Source organism: Neomonachus schauinslandi, chromosome 9, assembly GCF_002201575.2.
Source record: "Neomonachus schauinslandi chromosome 9, ASM220157v2, whole genome shotgun sequence".
NCBI classification, from domain to species: domain Eukaryota; kingdom Metazoa; phylum Chordata; class Mammalia; order Carnivora; family Phocidae; genus Neomonachus; species Neomonachus schauinslandi.
The window spans coordinates 109,510,789-109,537,889 of NC_058411.1; the positions used below are offsets into that span (position 1 = coordinate 109,510,789).

Sequence of the window (27,101 nt, forward strand, 5' to 3'; positions counted from 1 at the left end):
CCATCATCATTCTGGAGATTTAAGATTCCCTTCCCTAGCTCATTTCTGAAACCAAACCAGGGAGAGGTAAGACTCCTGCTACGTTTAGCTGCCACTCAGAATGATGTTCTAAGCCTGACCTCTGGGGCTTGACAATAACCACCGAGGCAGTGACATGAGGTTCAGTGTTGTGTAACAGGAGAGAATCTGCCTTAACAAAAGTCTTAATATTTCTACAACTTCAAATGAAGAAGTATGAAAAGAAAGAATAACCAAAATTCGGGTTACAGATGGTAAAGGCTCTTTTTCAGAACAGTGCACGTGGTAGTTAGACAAGATGCATTTAGTGACTTTAAAAATAAACATTTTCACATACTTATCTCAAGAAAGAGTATCATGTTTCATTTTCCATATATTATAAATAGCAAAAACAGATTCTAATCCCACAAATGCTAAGAAGCTTAAAATGCTATTATAGCTCAGGTGTATGGAGACACCCAGTGGTGAAAAAGATGGTCTGATTTTTCCCTCAACCCAGGGACAGTGGCTCTCACCCCTATCCAATGGCCCCTAATCTGTGGGAAGAAATTCCACGAGGAGGAGGGAAGCATAAGGTTAAAAAGAAATATGCATACTATACATATATATTTACAGTAAACTTCAGTAACCAGAATATTAACAAAAATAGCTTCAAGTAGTCCTTGATTTATTTTTTCATCTATTTAATACTGATGGTCTGAGGAAAAGAAGATAATAGTTAGATGGTTATATTAAAAACCTTTTTATTTTTTTGGCAGCTTTCTGTTAACACTTATTCATGCAGTGTTGTGTATGAATGTTTTGGGAGAAGTGATTAGATGGTCACATTACTTGTCTGAGTTTGTGGTGGAAGATGAACAGGTTCATATGCGATCTTCAGTTTAATCTATACAAAGAGGAAAGCCTGGGTGGATTAGGATGAGACCCTCATGTTTAGGGATCACCATGTCTCTGAGACTTAAAAAGAAAATTAGAGGAACCTAATCCTAGGACCAGGAAGTATGAGAACAGCAGGGCAACTGAAACTTCAGCCCATGCAATATATTTGGCAGGAACTAACCAGGAATGAAACCAGCATTATTATGACACTGAACATCATCAAAAAACAAAACACGTACTTTCTTCTTCATCATGTAACCAGATGTCTGAGACATGCTCTGATGGCTTCATGGAAACAATTACTTTTTTACTTTCCCCAGGATATAACATGGAGTATTTCTCAAAGATCTTAAAATAGAGGGCTTAGGCTTTTTGTTTACAAATCCTTGGAAAAAAATTATATTCTACCCCAGCTCCTAACTATCCCAAAATAAACCCAAAGGCTTTTGCTTTCACGGTTAAGAATGATTTATATGTTTTCTTCAAATGTCAAAAATCAGTGGTTCCCTCAGGCCTACCATGTCCCCCCGCCAGTTCAACACCCACCTCTGGGAAGGAAAAGAGGGTGGAGGAGAGGCAAGTAGGAAGACCGCCAACCTGACCCAAATGCGCCGGCCCTAGGCGGCTCCACGTAGTGAACTGTCCAGGCAAACACAGCAGCCAAGGCACAGCCGGCACCATCCCCAGCAGGCTTCAGAGAAGCCTTTCTGCTTCTGCCGGAGGCCCAGGACATTAGCACCCAAGTCCTCGGGTGTATGCGTGGGCAAGAGGCAGGACCACAGTTAGGATGGACTACTGTGGACGAGGGGATGAGAAGAGGCCCTGAAGATGAGATGTGTTTACCACTCTGTAGCCATGAAGGGGTACCCAGCTGCCAGTTCAGACCATAAACTCATTGTTTCCAAAGAGAGCTAGCTGTTGGGTGGAGCTGGAGTCTGGGTCTGCAGTTTTCCTGCGGCCAGACACAACTGTCCCCTCTGGGGTCTCTTTGGTTTTCTGAGGTGAGTTTTTCACATTCTTTAATTTTTGTTTGCCCTTTTCAGGGTTGAAGGTTCCTCTGCTGATGAACTGAGGCCTGTCTTCCAGGGATTTGGTCTGGCCCAATGGCCCTTCCATTCCCACGGCCTCCCCAGCTGAGGCAGCTCGGTAGAATGGAGATTTAGAATAAATCTGAAATCGTTTTCTGGTCCCATGAGAAGATGCAGTGTTAGACGAACATAAAGGAGAGGCTGAAGAGCCCACCGAATCCAAAGAGTCTTGCTGCTTTTTTAGCTGCTTTCGTCGCTTGCTTGAAGGTTCAGGTTTGCCAGCCGCCTTCAGGGAGCTCAGGGCTAAGCTTCTCTCTAAAGCAAAAGGAGAGATCAAAGCTCTAAGTGACAATTTCCTCTAAAGCAAATCATCCCAAAAGAATAGGTTTCACCATTCCCGTATGATGGGTGGGCTGAGGTCTGAAGGGTCCAGGCTGACCTACTTTGTCCACAGTCATAACCGGAGAAGTTATCCATTTCTACACATATCATTTAAGAATCAACCCCAAGAAGTCTGGAGTTCGACTACCCATTAGGAGAGGTCTACAACTGTCACTATCATTTAAAATACTGCCAGGATATGTAGTAATTCTAAGTCTCCCTGAGACATGCCAGGTAGTTAAATATCTCCTTTGGTATGAGCCCATCTCTCAGCAGGGCACAACTCCTACTAACCACCCTTAGAACATGGATCATGGGTCAGTAAGACAACATGTGTTGTGATTATTGGGTTTTCTCTGTGGTAAACAGAGGAGAAAACATTAAATTGACAAAAAAACTCCATTACATTAAATGTTTGGTTTGATGAACAATACATAATGGAAGTTTCACAAAGATCAGTATATTTGAACTCCTTAGGACTTTGTCACCTTCTCACATAAGGTCAGGCATTCTTGAAAGGGATTTTGTCTTAGCTTGGGAATCCTTAATCGTCCCTTGCAAAACAAATCTGGAGTCTTTGTTTTTTTGTTTTTTTTTTTAAAGATTTTATTTATTTATTTGACAGAGAGAGACACAGCGAGAGAGAGAGCACAAGCAGGGGGAGTGGGAGAGGGAGAAGCAGGCTTCCCGCGGAGCAGGGAGCCCGATGCGGGGCTCGATCCCAAGACCCTGGGATCATGACCTGAGCCGAAGGCAGACGCTTAACGACTGAGCCACCCAGGCGCCCCTTTGTTTTTTGTTTTTTAAAGATTAAATCTGGAGTCTTTGATCTAATATGTTCATTTACCTGATTTCTCAGAGATGGCACCTTCAGACTCAATATTCAAATTTTCTGAGCTATCAGCAGTCCCAATGGAGGCCTCAGACTCAAGCGTTTCATCATCAGAAGCACGGGGTTCCAGTACAAGCATCTCAAACGTTAGCTCCTCCCTGTAAGATATAATCAAGAAATCCACTAGCGTTTGATAAGAAGAGGAAGGAAGACAACAGGAAAAAAAGACCTATGATGAAAGAAATTTAAGTAGCAGAACAGTCACATTTCCTACTGTTCCCATCCAAGGTGGTCATGAAGACTGGTAAGCCACAGTAATGATGAAGGCTACAAACACAAAGCCTGGGACCTCTAACAGAGCAAAGAGTGAGGTGGGAAAAGATGCTGCAGCTCTAAGGTATTTTGGTAAAATGAACTCTGGGCTGATAACCAGGGGATCAGGGTTCTAAACTCACTCTAAACTCATACATAATGCATTGGGAAAGTACTTTCCTCTCCCTGGACCTCAGCTTCCTCATCCACAAAACAAAGAGATGACATGAGATAATCTCTAAGATTCCTTCCAGCTCTTTAACTATCTTCCATGAACTGGCATTAACTGGCTACAGATGATATCCTTTACCTTAACCACAGAGAGACCTCTGATGGAAGTAAAATGTCACTGATCTTTTTGTCCTTTGCCTCTTATGCCACCTCCACTCACAACATTCTCTACTCCTCTTCATCAGGCACCCACCTACCTCTCAGTTGTGCCTCCTTGTTCCCTCAAGTTTTGGTACTTGGTTCCTAATCTTGCTTTCTCGCTACTACCTGATGTCACCCTGATCTGTCAATAAACATCTTTGTAAAAGCTCACTTCAGTATTCTCACACCGACGTGTCCTTGTGTCTGCTACTTCTAACAACCTTTCCTTCATGTTATATGGGCAACTTTCTCCAATGCGCAGATCTTAGAGTTTGTCACTACCTGGAAATATACCAGCTCTGAGTCCCAAACTGTCCACAACCTCCTTACCAAATCTCCTCTTTCAGAGCCTTCTCAGCTTTGCTTCCACTCTGCCTAGCTCAAACTATTCACCCTTCTATACCTCCAATACCATTTTCATCAAAGCTGAGTGAGGTCCTCTTTTCAAATCAGATAGCTAGCCCCTGGTCAATGTGCACCACTTCTGCCTTATCATGTTCTGCACAGCTGAGCCTCAGCTGCTTTTTTAGCTTACCAAAATTCTAGAATCAACCCTGACAGGCAAAAAGTTACTTTAACAGACTCATATGTCCCCCAATGCATCAAGCTCTCAGACCTGGGATCCTGGAACTCAGAAACAAAAATCCCCTTAAAACTTTAGAGTCTTTATTGTCAGTAAGAACCGGTACACAGTACCCTCAAAAAGAACCACAGCATGTCCGTATTATCCCCAAGATATAGTGTTATTGTTACCTACCCTTGCTCCAGTGATGGTAGAGGGCACAGAGCTGACTGTCTCTCTCCTAAATTGCAACCAATTTTCCTACCTAGTATCCCAGCATCCACTAGAGTTCCTGCCTTACCCTGACCATCCAGTTGGTGGCCCCATGGCTATATTGATCTTCACATAATAGCCTTCTTTAGGGAGTTCTTTTTTTTTTTTTTTAAGATTTTATTTATTTGTCAGAGAGAGAGAGAGAGAGAGAGAGAGAGAGCAAGCACAAGCAGGGAGGGCAGCAGGCAGAGGGAGAAGCAGGCTCCCTGCCCAGCAAGCAGCCCGATGCAGGACTCGATCCCAGGACCCTGGGATCATGACCTGAGCTGAAAGGCAGATGCTTAACCAACTGAGTTACCCAGGTGTCCCACTTCAGGGAGTTCTGAATAATACCCATTCTTGAAAGGGACTCTGTCTTAGCCTAGGAATCCTTACTCCTCATTTTAAAGACCAATCTGTTCATTGAAACTGATCTCAGACCTGTTAGGAATCCTGGCTAAGACTGACACACCTTATCCCAGCCAGCCTTCTCCAGCACTGTCACTGAAGAAGCTTCAGGTCTCCCTCCTCATGGAGCTTCCTTCGCTAAGGTGACAACTCTTCACGCTCTTACCCGAGTGCAGGCAACATGTCTTTGTCATCTTTGCATCCCCTGTATTAGCTGATACAGTGCTTGACACATAGGGGATATTTAATAAATAAGGAAAAATCAAGAGAGCAGAGAATGAAGAAAATGAAAGCAGGTAATAACTAGTCGCTCCCTTTCCTCCTAGAAACTCACTTCTCTTTCTGTAGGTTCTCAATCTGCTCAGTCAGTACTCTCTCCTCTTGCTGCATAGCTGCTTGCTGTTGTTCCGTGATGTCAGTCTCCACAGCTGCTTCACTAGTCAAGGTCTCTTCTGGGACGTCAGACATGGAGGGCAACCGAACTACAACAGGAGAGGATGGACTTGGATAGTTTCCTCGACGAAGTCGCCCCTTTCCCTGAAAAGAAAAATACGTGTTAGCAAGTAAAGTGAGTGACTGTATTAGTTGTATGTGGCCCATTTAGGATAGCAAGTGTACTTCCATCACACCAGGTGAATGGTAGGAATAAATGGAAACTTTCGGCAAGGCCTCAGATATTTAAAATATACTGTCCATCAAACACATTTAGATTAACTATTTCTTGCAAGAGCACTAGAAAACGGACACTTTGGTGGGTGGGACTGTAGGAACACATTATGCACTGAGAGGAGATTCTTCATTTAATCTAAGCTTTGTCCACTCCAAATTAAGTATCCACACATGGCTATTTAAATTTAAATTAGTTAAAATTAAATAAAAGTAAAATTTTAGTTCTGTATTCATATTGGTCACATTTCAAGTGCTCAATAGCCACAGGTGGCTAGTGGCTACCATACTGAACAGTGCAAGATATAGAACATTTCCATCATCCTACAAAGTTCTGACGGACAACACTGCTCTGTATGCATGCTCTGTAACTTTAACCTTGGAATGCACAGTCTCTCTAGGAAGACTACAGAAACAGGTCCTGAAAAGTCAGTTTCATAAAAAAAAAAAAAAAAAGTCATTTATGTATCACAGGATGCTAGTGAGAGAGATTCTGAGATCACCTTAAGGAATTTCCTTCTTGAGATCAGAGGGGTAAAAAATGTCATTGCTTTTAATTTGGTTACCTTGTATGTGACTTTAGCTTCTGATAATACCAGACTAGGTATTTCAGATTATACCTCCTGCTGAGAGCAACTGGACCAAACATAAAATATTCCTGAAGGCACCAGAGAGCTAGTTAACAAAGCAAACCAGAGAGAGGCTAGTTGAGCATTCAGGACTAACCTAAATTTAAGAAGAGGTGGCTGGGAATCTGAGGAGAGCTTCTGACAGACTACAGCAGGAGTTAGCAAACTATGGCCCTGGGCCAAATCTGGCCTTACGCCTGATTTTGTAAATAAATCTTTACTGAAATACATTCATGCTCATTAATTCACACATTGTCTAGGCTCTTCCAAAGAACAATGGCAGCACTGATTGTTGCATCAAGGACTGTATGGTCCACAAAGCCTAAAATATTTGCTCTCTGGTCCTTTATAGAAAAAGTTTGCCAATCCCTGGGGTAGAAATAAAACACACAAGGGTATGGACTGCTGCTAAGAGCTTCACGCCTGACACAGGGATCCCCAAGGTTTGCATCCTAAACATAAGAGTAAACTGAAACAAAAGTCCTTGTGGACACTGTAGCCTAGCTTCGAGTCATTTGAATGGTCCAGAAAACTGTAATTCCTAAAACTGGATTAAAGTAACTCCAGATTGCTAGTGCCCTAGAACCTGACAGAAAAAAATGAAAACATGCCTTGGAGGAAAATCATATCCTCTCAGGCCTCAAAATATTTTTACAAATAGTTTTTCAAATACTATGTATGACACATAATCAAAGGTAACCAAGCACTAAAAGGAGACAAGACAATGTAAATGAAAACTGGTGAACACAACAAAACCCAGAAACCCTCAATGACTCCAGATATTGTGGCTATCAGACAGACTTAAAATAATCATGCTGAAGGAGATAGAAAGATCTGAAATAGCAGACTGGAAGTTAAGTCAGAAGAAAATACAAAGAATCAAGCAGAGAAAACAAAATTTTTCCTGAAAAAATTCAGAAAAGAAGGTAAAAAGTTAGAACACAATAAAAAGATCTACCATATGTAAAAAGAATATCAGAAGAGGCGAGAGATCCTGTGGAATACTGAGGAGGTAATGACAGAGCATTTTTCAAAACCAATTAAATATATCAACCTACTGACTGAAGAAAGCCTTCAAATGTTAAAGAAGATAAATAAAAAGAAGTCCATACATAGACACAATTGCTAAAAATTAAAGACAAGAGATAATCTTAAGATTTATTTATGACAGACAGAAAGCGTGAGAGCGTGAGCAGGGTGGGGAGGAACAGAGGGAGAGGGACAAGCAGACTCCGTGATGAGCACGGAGCCTGATATAGGGCTCGATCTCACAACCCTGAGATCATGACCTGAGCCGAAATCAAGAGTCAGAAAAAAAGTATACCTGCAACAAGGACACAAAGTTAATATTCAGAAATCAGTTAAATTTCTATATACTAATAATGAAGTAGCAGAAAGAGAAATTAAGAAAACAATTCCATTTTCTTTTTTTTTTTTAAATTTTATTTATTTATTTGAGAGAGAGAATGAGAGACAGAGAGCATGAGAGGGAGGAGGGTCAGAGGGAGAAGCAGACTCCCCGCGGAGCAGGGAGCCGGATGCGGGGCTCGATTCCGGGGCTCCAGGATCGTGACCTGAGCCGAAGGCAGTGGCTTAACCAACTGAGCCACCCAGGTGCCCCAACAATTCCATTTTCAATAGCACCTAAAAGAATAAAATCCCTGGAAATAAACAATCAAAGAGGTGAAAAGACCTTTACTCTAAAAACTACATAACAGTGATGAAAGAAACTGAAGATGACACAAACAAGTGGAAAATATATTCCATGCTCATGGATTGGAAGAATTAATATTGCTAAATGTCCATACCACCCAAAGTAATCTACAGATTCAATGCAGTATCTCAAAATAGCAATAGCATTTTTCACAGAACTAAAACAAATACTAAAATTTCTAGGGAATCATAAAAGACCCCGATTAGCCAATTCCAGATTTCAAGATACTACAAAGCTGTAGTAATAGAAACAGTATGGTACTTGCACAAAAACAGACACACAGATTAATGGAACATAACAGAGTCCAGAAACAGACCCTTGCTCAAATGGTCAATTAATTTACAACAAAGGAAGCAAAAATATACAACAGGGAAAAGACTGTCTCTTCAACAAACAGTGCTGGGATAACTGGACAGTTACATGCAAAAGAATGAACTGGACCACTTTCTCACACCAGACACAAAAATAAACTCAAAATGGATTAAAGACCTAAATGTGAGCCCTGAAATCATAAAACTCCTAGAAGAGAACATAGGCAATAATTTCTCTGACATTGGCCACAGTAACATTTTTCTAGATATGTCTCCTAAGGTAAGGGAAACAAAGGCAAAAATAAATACTAGAACTACATCAAAATAAAAAGCCTTTGCACAGTGAAGGAAGCCAGCAACAAAACAAAAAGGCAACCTATTGAATGTGAGAAGATATTTTCAAATCATATATCTAATAAGGGGTTAATATCCAAAGTATATAAGGAACTTACACAACTCCAAACCAAAAAAACTACAGATAATCCAATTTAAAAATGGGCGGAGGACCTGAATGGACATTTTTCCAAAGAAGACATACAGATGGCCTACAGACATGTGAAAAGATGCTCAACATCACTCATCATCAGGGAAATGCAAATCAAAACCACAATGAGATATCATCTTGCATCTGTAAGAATGGCTAGAATCAAAAAGACAAGAAATAACAAATATTGGCAAGGTTATGGAGAAAAAGGAACGTTCTTACACCAATGGTGGGAACGTAAATTGGTACAGCCACTTTGGAAAACAGTATGGAGGTTCCTCAAGAACTTAAAAGTAGGACAACCATATGATCCAATAATTCCATTACTGGATATTCACTCAAAGAAAATGAAAACACTAATTTGAAAAGATATATGCACCCCCATATTTACTGCCGCATTAACTTACAATAGCCAAATTATGTAAGCAGCCCAAGTGTCCACTGATTGATAAATGGATAAAGAAGTAATGGAATATTATTCAGTCATAAAAAAAAGATGAGCTCTTGCCATTCATGACAACGTGGATGGAACCAGAGGGAAAAAATCAGATAAAGACAAACTCACGATTTCACTTATATGTGGAATCTAAAAAACAAAGCAAATGAATAAACGAAAAGCAGAATCAGATCTATAAATGTAGAGAACAAACTGATGGCTGCCAGAGGGAAGGGGGCAGAGAGACGAGTTAAGGGAAGTAGGAGATTCAGGCTTCCAGTTATGGAATGTATAAGTCATGGGGATGGAAGGTACAGCACAGGGAATCTAGTCAGTGGTACTGTAACTACCTGTAATAGCACTGCATACACCTGTGGTAAGCACAGGCATAACATATATTTGTTGAACACCTGAAACTAATGTAACATTGTCTGTTAACTATACTCAAAAAAAATTTTAACTGAGTTATGAAATGGAAAACTATATATACATGTGCAACAAAAAGAAACTATTAGGTTCAAAGGTTACTTTTCAACAGAAATAATGGAAAGCAAAACACAACAGACGGTAGTTCTACAGTAATGAAAGGAAAGAAACTACCAATCTAGAAATCTACACACAGCAAAACCACTTTCAAGAATGAAGTTGAAATAAAGACATTTTTAGACAAAGACAGAATGTGTCACCAATACAACTGCACTAAAGGACATATAAAAAATGAAGAGAAGTCAGGGTGATAAATGAAGAGCAAGGATAACAGAAAATATGTGAGTAATTTTGAATGAATATTGATTACATAAAACATAAGAATAATGTGCTGGACTTAAAGTATACAGATAATTAAAAATAACAACAGCAACTATACCATATATAATAATATAATAGCTGAAGCATGTGAAAGTCCTTATATCATCTAAGATAAAAGCACAAATTAATAGATTTTGATAGTCATAGATTTATGTTGTAATCTTTAGGTTAACTATTAAAAAAAAGAGGGAAAAAATGTAAAACTTGAAACTAACAAAAGAAAAAATGGAATAAAAAGTAACCAAAAGAAAAAGGCAAAACAAAACAAAACAAAACAACAAACCCAAAAAAGGCAATAAAGAAAAGGAACATGCATCAGGTAGGAATAATAAAAAGCTCAAAATAAAATAGATTTAAATCCCAATATATCAAAGATTACATTAAATGTAAATAGATTAAATGCTCTAGTTAAAATCTGAAGAATGTCAGACTGTCTCAGTAAAGAAAACCCAAGTATATGAAGTTTATAAGGGACACATATAAAACAAAAGAATTCAGAAAGCTGGGTGCCTGGGTGGCTCAGTCGTTAAGTGTCTGCCTTTGGCTTGGGTCGTGATCCCAGGATCCTGGGATCGAGTCCCGCATCAGGCTCCGGGCTCAGCGGGAGGCCTGCTCCTCCCTCTCCCACTCCCCCTGCTTGTGTTCCCTCTCTCGCTATGTCACTCTCTGTCAAACAAGTAAATAAAATCTTTAAAAAAAAGAATTCAGAAAGCTGAAAGTAAAAAGATGGGAATAAAAGACATAGCGTGTCTAATCAAAAGAAATCTGGTGTAGCTATATAAATTCTAGACAAAGTAAACTTTAAGGTAAGAAGTGTTACCCGTGATGAAGAGGGATATTTGCAAAAGCTCAAATTATGAAGAAGATAGAAGATTTCCAAACTTGGAAGTGCCCAAGAAACGCCTTCTGAAAACTTAAAGTAACATACTGACAGAATACTCAAAGAAACAGACAAAGCTATAACTAGCCCAGAAAAAAACAAATGTGTACACACAAACCAGTAAAGCTACAGAATGGAACAACTTGATAAACATAAGTGATATTACAGACATATGAAGAATTCAGTATCTAACAACTTCAGAATATTCTTTATTTTCAAGCACATACAGCAAGAAAATATATTTCCAAGGGGTTAAAAATATTTATCTGACCTTTAAAGTAATTTAAAATAAGTTTCCTGATAGTGTCATCAAAAAGAGAAAACTAAAAATCCCTTTAAATTCAGAAATTAAGAAAGAGACTTTAAAATATCCATGGACAAAGAAGAAATCACAATGGAAATTAGAAATTATTTTGAACAGTATCAAAATATGTGAGATATACTTTAACACTGCCTACCTTAAAGTTATAGCCTTACATGCATACATTAGAAAAGAAGAAAGGTTAAAAATTAAAGAGATAAGCATCAATTTCAGGAAACTAGGTAAAGAATAACAAAGCAAACCAAAGGAGAAAAAAGGAAACAAAGAGTAAATGAACATTAGAAAAAAGAGGATCAAAGCTAGTATGTAACTTTTTGAAGACTGATAAAAAGTTTAAAACCCTGGCAAGACTGAAGAAAAAATAAGAATTCAGATAACCAAAGGCAGGAATGAAAAAAAGGATACTACTATAAATCTTGTAGACATGAAAAAGTTAAGAGGCTACTATGAACAACTTTGTCAGTAAATCTGAAAGTTTATATAAAGTGGAGAAATTTCTACAAAAATCCAAGTAATTAATACTGTCAAAGAAGAAATTTAAAAATGTGAAAAATCTTATAAATTGAATCTATAACTTAAAACTTTTCCAGAAAGAAAACTATGGGTCAGATGATTTTACTAGTAAACAAGAAGACAAATTCTTCCACAGAAGTTTTTAAAAAAAGAATTCTTTCCCAACTCATTTTCAGAGGCCAGCATTACCTTGATATCAAAACATAACAAGGGTATTAAAAGGACTATTATAGGATAATTTTACTCATTACCACAGGTGCAAAAATCCTAAAAACATACTATAAACCTAATCAAGCAATATATAAGAAGGATATTACCACCACAAGACTAAGTTGATTTATTGCAGTAATATGTAAATGATGGTTTAACATTAGAAATTCACTGTGTGTGTCAATAAAATAGTCTCACTTTTTTAAAGATTTTATTTATTTGTTTCAGAGAGAGAGAGTGCACAAGTTGGGGAGACAGGCCAAGGGAGAGGGAGAAGCAGACTCCCCACTGAGCAGGGAGCCTGATGCGGGGCTCGATCCCAGGACCCCAAGATCAAGACCTGAGCCAAAGTCAGATGCTTAACTGACTGAGCCACCCAGGCGCCCCAATAAAATAGTCTCATGAACACCAAAATACATATAGTAACAACAATTCATAAAATTCAACATAAAATCATAGTAACAACTCAGAAAACCACAAATAAAAGGGAACATACTTAAAAAGCATCTACAAAAATTCTGTAGCAAACACCATACTTTGTGATAGAAGACTGAAAGCTTTCCCACTGATATTGGGAACATGCCAAGAATGATCCCTATCAGCACTTCCTTTCTACATGGTACTGGAGGTTCTAGCTGATGTAAGAGAAAGAAATAAAAGGCATAAAGACTGTAAAAGACCAAATGAAGCTATCATTATTCATGAACAATATGACTGTAGAGGTAGAAAGTCCAAAGAAAACCAGAGAATTATTAGAATAAGTGAGTTGAGAAAGGTCACCAGATACAAGGTGAAAAATACCATAATCAATTGTATTTAATGAGAAACAGATATAAAAATTTTAAATAACATTTATAATTGTATTAAAAATATTAAAATCCTAGTAATAATTCAAACTAAAGATGTGTAAGATCACTATATACCAAACTTTAAAAAATTTTTGAGAGGAACTGGTCTATATGGAGAGAGAAATCATGTTCATGGATGGGAACAATATTGTAAAAAAAAATCTCAATTCTCCCTAAAGCAATCTACTAATTCAATGGAATCTCAGTAAAAATCCCAAGAGAATTTTTGTGAAGCTGATTCATAAAGAGCCAAGAATAATCAAAACACTATTGAAGAAGAAGGTAGGATGACTTGTTCCAGCAGATATTTTTAGAAAGCTATAGTAATTAAAAACACTGGTGTTGGTACAAGGTCAAAACAGAGAGCACAGAAACAGATCCATGCACATAATAGACTCTTGATTTATAATAAAAGGGGAACTTCATGGCTGTATGGAAAGAATGTTTTTTATTTTTTAATTTTTTTTTTTAGAGCAAGACAGCAAGCAATGGGGGTGGGGTGACAGTGGGAGAGAGAGAATCTTAAGCAGGTTCCTGACCAGGAGCGGAGCCCAATGTGGGGCTAGATCTGATGACCCTGAGATCATGACCTGAACTGAAATCAAGAGTCGGACGCTTAACTGACTGAGCCACCCAGGAGCTCCAAAAATATTTTTTAAATAAATGGTGCTGAAAAAACTAGATATCCATGTGGAAAGATAAAGATCACTGCCTTCATTTTATCACATACAAAAACTGTCTCCACGTGGACTGGATACCTAAATATCAAAGGCAAAACAATAAAGCTTTTTAAAAGATAATAAAGATGATCTTTATGACCTCAGGTAGTAAAAAAAATTTTTACACATGACCCTACAAGTAAAGATTGATAAATTAGACTACATTAAAATTAAGAACCTCTGTTAATCAAAAGATACCTTTAAAACAGGGTGATGGGTATTGAGGAGGACACGGGTTGTGATGAGCACTGGGTGTTATACCTAACTAATGACTCATTGAACACTACATCAAAAACTAATGATATATTATATAGTGGCTAACTGAACATAAAAAAAAGATACTTTTAAGAATGGAAGAAAAAATCTGAAACAGAAGTAACCAGATTCATAAAGAACTCCTACAAATCAAAGACAGACAGACAACCCAATTAGAAAAATGGGCAAGGGATGGGAACAGGTCCTTCACAAAAGAGGACAGCCAAATGGCCAGTATACTTATGAAAAGGTGCTTAAGCACATTAGAGTCACAGCATAAAAATGCAAATTAAACCACTCTGACACAACCATTAAAATGGCTAAAATGAAGGAATCTGGCAATATATGTAGTGGAGTAGAACAACTGGGAACCCTCCCTCATACACTGCTAGTACAGTACAACCATGTTGGAAAAAAGTTTACTATTATGTAACTAATGTTGACGATACATATATCTGTGACCCAGTAATTCCACTCCTATGTATCGTCAACAAAAATATGTGCATGTCTCTATCAAAAATACATGTATCAGAATGTTCATAGCAGCATTATTCATAATTCCCCAAAACATAGCCAAAAGTCCTTCAACACTAGAATGGATAAATTGTGGTATACATATATACCAGGATACTATACAGTTAACAACAATGAGCTACAACTAACCACAACAATATGGATAAGTCTTACACACATACTTATTTTAGTCAGATACAAAACAATACATGTTACATGATTCCATTTTTATAAAGCCCCAAAACAGGCAAAACAAAACTATAGTGTTCAGAGATACATACATACAACAAATAAAACAGAGTAAGTGATTAACATAAAACTCCGGTTATTGCTTACTTTGGGAGAGAGAGAAGGGACTGTGTTCGGAAAGAGAAAGAGGAGAACCTCTGGGGGTGCTGGCAATGTTCTATTTCTTGACCTAAATGTGGTATTTAGATAGTCCCTTTATAATGCATTAAGATATGTATGTATGCTTCTGTGCTTTTTCTATATGTGTTGTATTTCACAATAAAAAAGATATTTTAAGAGGTTCTTTTCAAAGTTTGCTATTTACGCAAATATACCAATATCTTTTGAATAGCATGGGAAAATAAACTGACAGATTTCTGAGTTGATTTTGGGAAGAAAGAAGGAAGATATGCTGTCTCAGAAACAGAAACTGCTGATCTAGCCCACGTGGTGAGGTGAAAGTGGAGGGCAGCTCTAAGGGCATTCAGGCTAACTCTTCCAAATTCATGCATTCTAGAACACAGAGCAGGATGAAAATCAAGAGGATTACAAGATTGCTATTCTACTTTCAGTTCTGAGTTCAAAAAGTAAAGGATATATTAAGAAAAAGGCCCTCAAAATAGAAGATCAGTCTGCAAATTTAAGAAAGGATGACTCAGAAGAAGATGGCACTGTGGAACTGAGGAAGAGAACAGGATCTGGAGTTATTATCAACACAGTGCCCATTATGACTGGTCACAATCACATTATAAATTTCAGGACATCTTGATTTTGACTATTTTAATGAAGCCAAATAAATGACTAAAACATAATGTAATATAAAAGCCTCAGGGAGCTGGAAAAATCTGAACTTATTCCTACTGCACACTTAGTATTCAAGAGAAGAGTTGCCTTTGTTCAGCGTTCATATCATCATCTAGCCAACTAAGTAGTTCACCATGGGTTAGCTAGGAATTATTTAAGAGAGCCGAAGAAAATCAAACAGGCTATTCAGGCCTAAGTTCTAATCAGCATTAAACAAAGATGAAGGAAAAGGTGAAACCCCTACAGCTCAGTTCTCTTACAAAGTCAAAGAAAGTACTTTTTAAAGTTGATTACACAGAGCTTTTAGAAACATGGAAATGGAAAACTGCTAATATTGTGTTCAAAATTGGACATAAATTTGTATACTGTAGGGTTTTTTTTTAATCTGCAAACATACCAAATTATTAACACTAGTTTGAGTAGAATAATATCCTTTATTCTCTACACTTTTCTGTACTTTCAAACTTTCCCATAATCGGCATGACTTTTTTTTTTAAATGTAATTTTTTTTTTCAGAGCAATGTTCACTTGCATATTCCTTTTTAGTAGTTTTACCTGTAATTGGTTTTCTACCATCTATGCAAAAGTCAATAGGGTGAAAAAGGCAAATATTTTCTTGGCATTATAATAAAAATACATTTGACCTCATGGACTCTCTGAAGAGCCAGCAGTTAACACGTTGAGCAGTGGTTGGTGAATCCTTCGTTCATTTTTCACTAGGTGGGAGGTCTTTCCCTATTTATTTATATGAGCTTCTCCTTATTAATTTAGGGAAAATTAGACCTTGTGATATGAATTGTAGATATTTTCTTAGGATGTGTCATTTCCCTTTTGCCTTGCTTACGGTCATTTCTATCATACAATAATACTTTATATCTATGCTGATGAACCTACCAACTTTTCTTTTAATGGTTTTCTATAATAGAAAAACCTTCTCTACTCCAAGATTACAGTATATTTTTCTATCATAATAGGGATTTTATTGGTTTGGATTTATCACACACTTTATGAACAATTTATACCCAATTCTTCAGGCAAATACCAAATATAAAGTCAAATTGTAGTCCTTTTCTGAGAACTTAATTCAGTGATTTTCCAGCTTAAACTTCAGAGATAAATTATTCCTAAAATCAAGATATCAACTATAATTATCGCAAATGTTGGTTAAGTGCAGATCTGAAGTCTGACTAATCCAGGTTTCAATATCATACATAATACTCATTTCCAATCCAAGTCACTAGGAAAAGCTGGACTACCACTACCAAAGATGTCACAGATAACACACAATTCTCATAGATCAGGGAGCAGTTTAAGACATTATGGAGGGTTAACTATTTTCAATTTTTAAAAAAAATTTTTTATTTTTTCCCCAAGTCTTTATTTATATCCCAATTAACATACAAGGTAATATAGTTTCAGATGTAGAATTTAGTAATTCATCACTTACATGTAACACCTGGTGCTCATTACAACAAGTGCCCTCCTTAATACCCATCACCTATGCCGTTCCCCCTCTCCCCCACCTCCTCTACAGTAAGTATCACTTTTGTTCTCTATAGTAAGAGTCTGTTTCTTGGTTTGCCTCTCTTTTCCCCCCCCCAATACTCATTTGTTTCTTAAAATCCACATATGAGTGAAATCATATGGTATTTGTCTTTCTCTTACTGACTAATTTCACTTAGCATAATACTCTCTAGCTCCATCCATGTATTGCAAATGGTAAGACTGCATTCTTTTTTATGGCTGAGTGATATTCCATTGTGTGTGTGTATGACACACCACATGCTCTTTATCCATCCCTCAGTCAATGAACATTAGGGCTGTTTCCATAATTTGGCTATCGTAGATAATGCTGCTATAAACATCAGGGTGTATGTGTCCCTTTGAGTCAGTATCTTTGCATCCTTTGGGTAAATACTTAGTACTACAATTGCTGGATCGTTGGGTAGCTCTATTTTTAATTTTTTGAGGAACCTCCATACTGTTTTCCAGAGTGGCTACACCAGTTTGCATTCCCACCAACAGTGTAAAACACTGATGAAAGAAATCAAAGGTGACAAAAAGAAATGGAAAAACATTTCATGTGCATGGATTACAAGGACAAATATTGTTAAAATGTCTATATTACCCAAAGCAATCTACACATTTAATGCAATCCCTATCAAAATACCAACAGCATTTTTCACAGAGCTAGAACAAATAATCCTAAAATTTGTATAGAACCACAGAAGACCCCAAACAGCCAAAGCAATTTTGAAAAAGAACAGCAAAGCTGAAGGCATTACAATTCCAGACCTCAAGTTATATTACAAAGCTGTAGTGATCAAGACAGCATATGATACTGGCACAAAAACAGACACACAGATCAATGGAACAGAACAGAAAATCCAGAAATGGACCCACAACTGTATGGTCTACTAATATTCGACAAAGCAGGAAAGAATATCCGATGTTAAAAAGAGTTTCCTCAACAAATGATGTTGGGAAAACTGGACAGCAACATACAAAAGAATGAAAATGAAACTGGACCACTTTCTTACATGCAAAAATTAATTCAAAATGGGTTAAAGACCTAAGGAAGAGAACACAGGCAGCAACCTCTTTAAAATCAGTTATAGCAGCTTCTTACTAGATACGGCTCCTGAGGCAAGGGAAACAAAAGCAAAAATGAACCATTGGACTTCATCAAAATAAAATGCTTTTGCATAATGAACAATCAACAAAACTACAAGGCAACCTATGGAATGGGAGAAGATATCTGCAAATGACATTTCTGATAAAGGGTTAATATCCAAAATGTATGAAGAACTTAAAATTAACTCGACACCCGAAAGAACAAATAATCCAGTTAAAAACTGGGCAGAAGACATAAAGAGACATTTTTCCAAAGAAGACATACAGATGGCTAACAGACACATGAAAAGATGCCCAACAGCCCTCATCATTAAGGAAATGCAAATCAAAACTACAATGAGATATCACCTCATACCTTTCGGAATGGCTAAAATTAACAACACAGGAAACAACAGGTGTTGGCAAGGATGTGGAGAAAGGGAAACCCTCTTACACGATATATTTTTTTATTTTTGAAGTATAATTGACATACAATTTTATATTAGTTTCAAGTGTACAACATATTGATTCAACAATTCTATACATTACTCAATGTTCACCATGATTATTAGTTTGTACAGAAAAAATAAACTAGCACTTGATTTCACACTTTCAAAATGGAAGGAAGTGGGATTCCCTTCTTCTTTTCATAAATCTGCTCTATATATGTTCTTAGTGGTTTTTATGTGGATGTATGTTTTTCACACCAGTTGGGTAAATGCACTGGGGACACAGTTGCTATGCCATATGGTGACACTATGCTTAGCTTCAAAAGAATCTGGCAAGATGTCTTCTTAAGAGGTTGTACCCTTTGTATTCCCATCAGCAATGAATGAGATTTCTTCTTCTCCCACATCCTCACCAGCAATTGGTATTGTCAGTTTTGGTATTTAGCCTTCTAATGGATGGAGAGAGTATCTCACTGGTGTTTTAATTTGCTTTTCCTTAATGCACAATGTATATCATTTTCCACTAATTCCCCAAGTTGAGCAATTTACACATGCTTATTTCCCATTTATTTATATTATTTGGTAAGGTATCTACTCATATTGCCCTATTTATCTTAATTTGGAGAGCTTGTTTTCTTACTGTGGAATCTTCCTAGTTATTTGAATATTTTGCATGCAAATCTTTCTTCAGATACGTGTTTTGAAAATACACTGTCCTAGTCAGGCACCTGTCTTCTTAAAAATTGTATTTTTAATCAAACTCATAGAAACAGAGTAGATTCATTGGTCGTTGCAGGGGCTGGGGTGGGGATATAGGGGAAATGGAGGACAGTGGTCAAAGGGTAAAAATTCCCAGTTATAAGATGAATAAATTACGGGGATATAATGTACAACATGCTGACTATAGTTAACAATACTATATTGTATATCTGAAAGATGCTAAGAGAGTAGATATTAAATGTTCTCACCACCACCACCACCAAAAAAAAAAAAAGGTAACTATGTGGAGTGACGGATGTGCTAACTAACTGTATTGTGGTAATCATTTCATGATATACACATATATCATCAAAACATCACATGTAATCTTAAATTTACACAATGTTATATGTCAATTATAGCTCAATAAAGCTGGGGGAATAAAAGAAAAAAAACAAAACACATGTTTTTTAGAGCTTTAAAAAAAGTCACATATATAAAACAGCGATAAAAAAAAATTCTTCCAGGGTGCCTGGGTGGCTCAGTTGGTTGGGTGACTGCCTTCAGCTCAGGTCATGATCCTGGAGTCCCGGGATCAAGTCCCGCATCGGGCTCCCTGCTCAGCGGGGTCTGCTTCTCCCTCTCCCGCTCCCCCCTCTCGTGCTCACTCTCTCTCTCTAATAAATAAATAAAATCTTTAAAAAAAAAAAATTCTCCCAGATTGTACAAGAAGTGTAATACAGGGATCACTGACTTGATAAGTGATATCAATTTAATAACATTTAGCCTTAGTTTCTGTTTTCTGAAGATGTTTTTAGTTTCCTGGTTAGTAGTCACTTCAGTCTGTTTACCTTTTGCTCCCCCCTTTCCCTTTTGTTTGCTTTTTTCCCCCTAAAGATTGATCCTTTATTGCCACTTTTCATAGCTTGGTTTCAACTTGTGTAGAAAAAGGTTTTAGTTGACCACCTTGCTGATTTCCTCTTGGGCTCTTCCATAACTGCCCTTTCAGCTAAACTAAGCTTCCTCTTGGATATTTTGGCAGTGTGAAGGTGAAGAGTGGGATGCTTGAGTGACTGCAGGATGCAGGGCAGTGAGAGCTCTGAAAAGCTAGAATGCCTGAGCTGTACTTTCATTCTGTATTTTTCAGTCTTTGATTCACTTGGATCAGTATTTTAATTCTTGTTTTTTCCCTACATGGCTATCCATTTTTCCTTCACCATTAATTGGATATATACCTTTAAAATGCCACTCGCTCTAATGTTTTATAATCTTTTTTTTTTAAGGATTTCCCAAATTTTTCTTATTTTCTTCTTATAAATTTTAGTATCAACTTGTCAAGAGTCCCTCCAAATATTATTTTGCTATTTTTACTGAGATCACATTTGTAGGTAAAGGGTTACAAAACTTTCTTTGACCTTGGAGGGAAGATGGCAGCAGAGTAGAAGGACCCTAGGCTTGCTTTGTCCCACAAATACAACTAGACAACTATCAAATCATCCTAAATACCCCCAAAATTGACCTGAAGACGGGCAGAACAAATTCCACAGGAAGAGAAGAGGCCACACTGAAGAGGCAGAAGTGCAGGAAACACAGCTTGGGAGAGAAACGGACTGTGGCTGCTGCACTGGGGAGGATCTGAGTTTGTGAAGAAGGCTGAGAGACAGACTAACACACAGGAGAGTGCACAGGGAGAATGATTCCCATAGCAACTGGTCTGGAAAGAGAAAGGGCCGGAGTTTTGAGAGTTCTTGCAACCAAGTGAGGCTTAAAGCCTGGCTTTAAAGGTCAGCATGCTTGCCTGTGGGAGAGCTCTGAAGACACTGCGGGTACACTTGGAGAAAAGGCAGGGCAAACAGCCCATGAACGTACAGTGGGGACAGCAATCTGAAGAGTGCCTAGGGCACACAGTGGGGAGGTTAGTTGTTCATTTCTGAGCATGTCCTAGAGGGGCAGCGATCTCAGAGAGACCCCTCTAGGAACAAAGGAACTGGCAGATGCCATTTGCCTCCCTACCACTCAGCATAAGCACAGGGCAACTTGCAGGAACCAGCATAGCACCGACAGCTGCTACCTAACTTGCTTACACCAAGTCCCCTCTCCCCTGTCCCTGCATTCCATGCTCCAGAAGAACTGCCCTTCCCAGTCACATTTGCCTCAGTCCCAGCACAGCAGGCCTCCTCCCCCAGAAGACTGACCCAAACCCTCAAACCCCTGCCAATACTGCATCTCCTGACCCGGGAGTTTTGCTACACCTTGATTCCAGTGGTGGTGGCTACACATCTCATTTCACAAGCAGACCAGAGCACACCTAGTTAAAACATACCATATTCAGGTCAGGGACCAAATACTGCCCATAATAGGCAAACACAGCCTCTGTAGACAACTGGCCTGAAGGATAAAGCAGCCAGGACACAATAAGAGAGCGCATGCAGCACACACTGGAGACACTCCTAGAAGTACCAGGCCCTTGGGAACAGGGGACACTATACTGCAGGGCACTAAAGGACCTCTTCCTCATAAAGCCATTACCCTCAAGAATAGGAGACATAGCTGACTTTCCTAATGCACAGAAACTTAGAAAAAATGAGAAGACAGAAGAATTTGTTCAAATGAAAGAACAGGACAAGGCCACTGCCAGAGATTTAAATGAAGCAGATGTAAGTAAGTAACATGCTTGATGGAGAATTTATTTTTATTTTTTTTAAGCAGGCTCCATACTGGGCTCCAACACCAACACAGGGCTTGAGCTCACAACTCTGAGATCAAGAGTTGGGTACTTAACCTGCTGAGCTACCCAGGTACCCCTTGATGGAGAATTTAAGCAATGATCATAAGGATACTCACTGGACTTGAGAAAAGAATGGAGAACATCAGTGAGACCATTAACATAGAGATAAGGAACAACATACAGAGATAAAGGGCTCAATAAACAAAATGAGAAATACACTTGATGGAATGAACAGAAGACTGGAAGAAGCAGAGGAACAAATTAATGACCCAGAAAACAGAGTAATGTAAAGTAATCTAGCTGATCAAAAGAGAGAGAAAAAAGAATTACACAAAAAAAAAGAATAAACTTATGGAAATCAGAGACTCCATGAAATGTAATAACTTCCGGAGTCCCAGAGAAAGAAAAGAGAGAAAAGGGGGCACACAATTTATTTGAAGAAATAATAGCTGAAAAATTTACTAATCTGGGGAAGGAAACAGATATACAGATCCAGGAAACACAGAGAACCCCCTACAAAATCAATTAAAGCAGATCCACACCAAGACATATTGTAATTAAAATGGCAAAATATAATGATAAAGAAAAAATATTAAAAGTATCAAGACAAAAGAAGACAGTTACATACAAAGGAAACCCCTCTAAGGCTATCAGCGACTTTTTCAGCAGAAACTCCAAGCCAGAAAGGAGTGGCATAATATATTCAAAGTGCTGAATGGGAAAAACCTGCAGCCAAGAATACTCTATCCAGCAAGGTTATCATTCAGAATAGAAGGAGAGATAAAGAGTTTCCCAGACAAACAAAAACTAAAGAAGTTCATGACCACTAAACCAGCCCCACAAGAAATATTAAAGGGGACGCTCTGAGTGGAAAGGAAAGACAAAAAAGACAGTGAGAAGGCAAGAAACACAAAAGCAAAGAAAAAGGAATATTTCTTTAAAAAATCAGTCAAGGAACTCACAAAATAAAAGGATGTAAAATATGACACCATATACCTAAAACATGGGGAGGAGTAAAGAATGGGTTCAAACTTAATGACCATCAACTTATATGCAGAAGAGGTTATATACAAACCTAATGGTAAAGACAAATCAAAAAACAACTAATAAACATGCAAAGAGTAAAGAGAAATAACTCCAAATATATCACAAAGAAAATCAGCAAATCATGAAAGAGAGAAAGACAAGGATCAGAGAAAACCTTCAGAAATAATCACGAAACAATTAATAAGATGGCAATATACACATTATCTATCAATAATTACTTTGAATGTAAATGGACTAAATGCTCCAATCAAAAGACATAAGGTGAGGGAATGCATTAAAAAAAAACAAGGCTCATCTCTATGCTGCCTACAAGAGACTCATTTTAGACCTAAAGATACCTATAGATTGAAAGTGAGGGGATGGAGAAACATCTAGTGTACAAATGGATGTCAAAAGAAGTAGCAATACTTCTAACAAGCAAAATAGACTTTAAAACAAAGACAGTATAAGAGACAAAGAAGGACACTATATAATAATAAAGGGGACAATCCAAAAAGAAGATAAAACAATTGTAAATATTTATGCAGCCAACATAGGAGCACCCAAATACATAAAGCAGCAAACAGCAAACATAAAGGAATTAATAGATACTAATACAATAATAGTTGGGGACTTTAACACCCTACTTACATCAATGGACAGATCACCTAAAATAGAAAAACAACAAGGAAATAATGGCTTTGAATGACACACTGGAACAAATGGATTGCACAGACATATTAAGAATATTCCATACAAAAACAGAAGAATACATATTCAAGTGCACATGGAACATTCTCCAAAACAGATCACATATAAGCCACAAAACAAGCCTCAACAAGTGTACTTGTTGTGATGAGTACCAGTTGTTAAATGAAGGTGCTGAATTACTGTATTGTACACCTGAAGCTAATATCACACTGTCCTGTTAACTAACTGGAATTTAAATAAAAACTTAAAAAAAAAAAAAGACAACCTCAACAAATTCAAAAAGACTGAAGTCATACCATGCATCTTTTCTGACCACAATGCTAGAAAACTGAAGTCAGCCTTAAGAGAAAATCTGGAAAGACCAAGTATGTGTAGGTTAAATAACATACTACTAAACAATGAATCGGTCAACCAGGAAATAAAAGAAAATTAATAAGAATAAAAAATAAAAGAATTAAAATGTACATGGCAACAAATATAAGTGAAAACAAAACAGTTCAAAACCTTCGGGATGCACCAAAAGCGGTTTTAAGAGGGAAGTTTATAGCAATACAGGCCTATCTCAAGAAGCAAGAAAAAGAAAAATCTCAAACAACCTAACCGAAAAAGAAAAACAAACAAAACCTAAAATAAGCAAAAGGAAGGAAATAATAAAGATTAGAGCAGAAATAATTTATATAGAAACTAAAAAAACAATAGGATGGATGAAACCAGGAGCTGGTTCTTTGAAAAAAATCAATAAGCCTGATAAAACTCTAGCCAGACTTATCAAGAAAAAAGAAAGAGAAAGGACTCAAATAAATAAATCACAAATGAGAGAGGAGAAATAACAACCAACACCACAGAAATACAAAGGATTATGAGAGGTAATTATGAAAAACTATATGCCAACAAATCGGGCAACCTAGAAGAAATGGGTAACTTCCTAGAAACATGTAACCTACCAAAACTGAAACAGGAAGAAATAGAAAATCTGAACACACTGATTACCAGCAAAGAAACCGAATCAGTAATAAAAAAAACTCCCAACAAACAAATGCCCAGGACCAGATGACTTCACAGAATTCACAGGCGAATTCTACCAAACATTTAAATAATAGTTCATACCTATTCTTCTCAAACCATTCCAAAAAATAGAAAAGGAAAGAAAACTTCCAAATTCATTCTATGAGGCCAGCATTACCCTGATACCAAAACCAGATAAAGACACCACTAAGAAAGAGAACTACAGGCCAATTTCTCTGATGAACACAGATGCAAAAATCCTCCACAAAATACGGGCAAACCAAATCCAACAATACATCAAGAAAATCATTCACCACGATCACATGGGATTTATTCCCCTGCAAGGGGGTTCAATACAATCAACATGAGAAATCACATCAATAAGAGAAAGGATAAGAACCAAATGATCATATCCATAGATGCAGAAAAAGCATCTGACAAAGTACAACGTATCCATTCATGAGAAAAAACCTCAACAAAGTAGGTTTGGCGGGTATACACCTCAACATAAGAAAGGCCATATATGAAAAACCCACAGCTAACATCATACTCAATGGGGAAAAACTGAGAGCCTTTCCCCTAAGATCAGGTACAAGGGAAGGATGTCCACTCTCACCACTTTTATTCAACGAAGTAATGGACGTCCTACCTAGCCACAGCAATCAGACAACAAAAATATATAAAAGGTATCCAAATCGGTAAGGAAGAAGTAACTTTCACTGTTTGCAGATGACATGATACTAAATATAGAAAACCCTAAAGACTCCCCCAAAAAACTGCTAGAACTGATAAATTCAGTGAAGTCAGAAGATACAAAATCAATGTACAGAAATCTGTTGTATTTCTATAAATCAATAATGGAGCAGAAAGAGAAATTAAGAAAACAATCCCATTTATAATTGTACCAAAAATAGTAAGATACCTAAGAATAAACCTAACCAAAGATGTAAAAGATCTTGTACTATGAAAATTATAAAACACTGATGAAAGAAATGGAAGATGACACAAAGAAATGGAAAGATATTCCATGCTCATGGATTTTAAGAACAAATATTGTTAAAATGTCTACACTACCCAAAGCAATCTACACATTTAATGCAATCCCTACCAAAATACCAATAGCATTTTTCACAGAACTAGAACAAAAATCCTAAAATTTGTATGGAAGCACAAAAGACCCTGAATAGCCAAAGCAATCCTGAAAAAGAAAAGAAAATCAGGAGGCATCACAATTCTGGACTTCAAGTTATATTACAGAGCTACAGTAATCAAAACATATGGTACTGTCACAAAAACACATAAATCAATAGAACAGAATAGAAAAATCCAGAAAAAACCACAACTATATGGTCAATTAATCTTCAACAAAGCAGGAAACAATATCAGGTGGGAAAAAGTCTCTTCAACAAATGGTGTTGGGAAAACTGGACTGCAACATGCAAAAGAATGAAACTGGACCGCTTTCTTACACCATACACAAAAATAAATTCAAAATGGACTGAAAACCTAAATGTGAGCCCTGAAACCATAAAAATCCTAGAGGAGAGCAGACAGCAACCTCTCTGACATCAGCCATAGTAACTTCTTCCTAGATATGTCTCCTGAGGCAAGGGAAACAAAAGCAAAAATAAACTATTGAAACTTCATCAAAATAAAAAGCTTCTGCACAGTAGAGGAAACAATAAAACTAAAAGGCAACCTATGGAATGGGAGAAGATATTTGCAAATGACATTATCTGATAAAGGGTTAGTATCTAAAATATATACAGACCTTATACAAATAAAAAAAAGAATTTAGTACAATTCAACACCCCAAAAACAAAGAATCCAATTAAAAAATGGAAGAAGACATGAACAGACATTTCTTCAAAGAAGACAAACAGATGGCCAACAGATAAACGAGAAGATGCTCATCATCACTTATCATCGGGGAAATGCAAATCAAAACTACAAATGAGATATTACCTCAAACCTGTCAGTATAGCTAAACTCAAAAACACAAGAAACAACAGGTGTTGGCAAGGATGTGGAGCAAAAGAAACGCTCGTGCAGTGTTGGTGGGAATGCAAACTGGTGCAGCCACTGTGGAAGACAGTATGGAGCTTCCTCAAGAACTTAAAAATAGAACTACACTATGATCCAGCAATCGCATTACTGGGTATTTACCCAATGAATACGGAAATACTAATTCAAAGGGAAACATGCGTCCCTATGTTTATAGCAGCATTATTTACAATAGCCCAGATATGGAATCAGTCCAAGTATCCACTGACTGATGAATGGATAAGGAAGATGTGGTATATAAATACAATGGAATAGCCATTTAAAAGAATGAAATCTAGCCATTTGCAAAGACTTGAATGGAGCTATAGAATTTAATGCTAAATGAAATAAGTCAGAGAAAGACAAATGCCAACTGATTTCACTCACATGTGGAATTTAAGAAACAAAACAAACCAGGCAAAGGTGAAAAAAAGAGACATACAC

General features: G+C 37.3%; 1 protein-coding gene across 1 annotated transcript in view; it reads right to left on the reverse strand.

Annotated features, from left to right (window-relative positions):
• Positions 1 to 178: 178 nt before the first annotated feature.
• Positions 179 to 27,101, reverse strand: part of MYO9A (myosin IXA) — a 245,325-nt gene continuing 218,402 nt past the window's right edge. The window contains exons 39-41 of the mRNA XM_044917756.1: positions 5,379 to 5,581; positions 3,154 to 3,296; positions 179 to 2,240 (exon numbers count right to left, since the gene is read on the reverse strand). Coding sequence (XP_044773691.1) covers positions 1,777 to 2,240; positions 3,154 to 3,296; positions 5,379 to 5,581 — 810 coding nt within the window. The 3' untranslated portion in view covers positions 179 to 1,776. The remainder of the gene's footprint in view (positions 2,241 to 3,153; positions 3,297 to 5,378; positions 5,582 to 27,101) is intronic.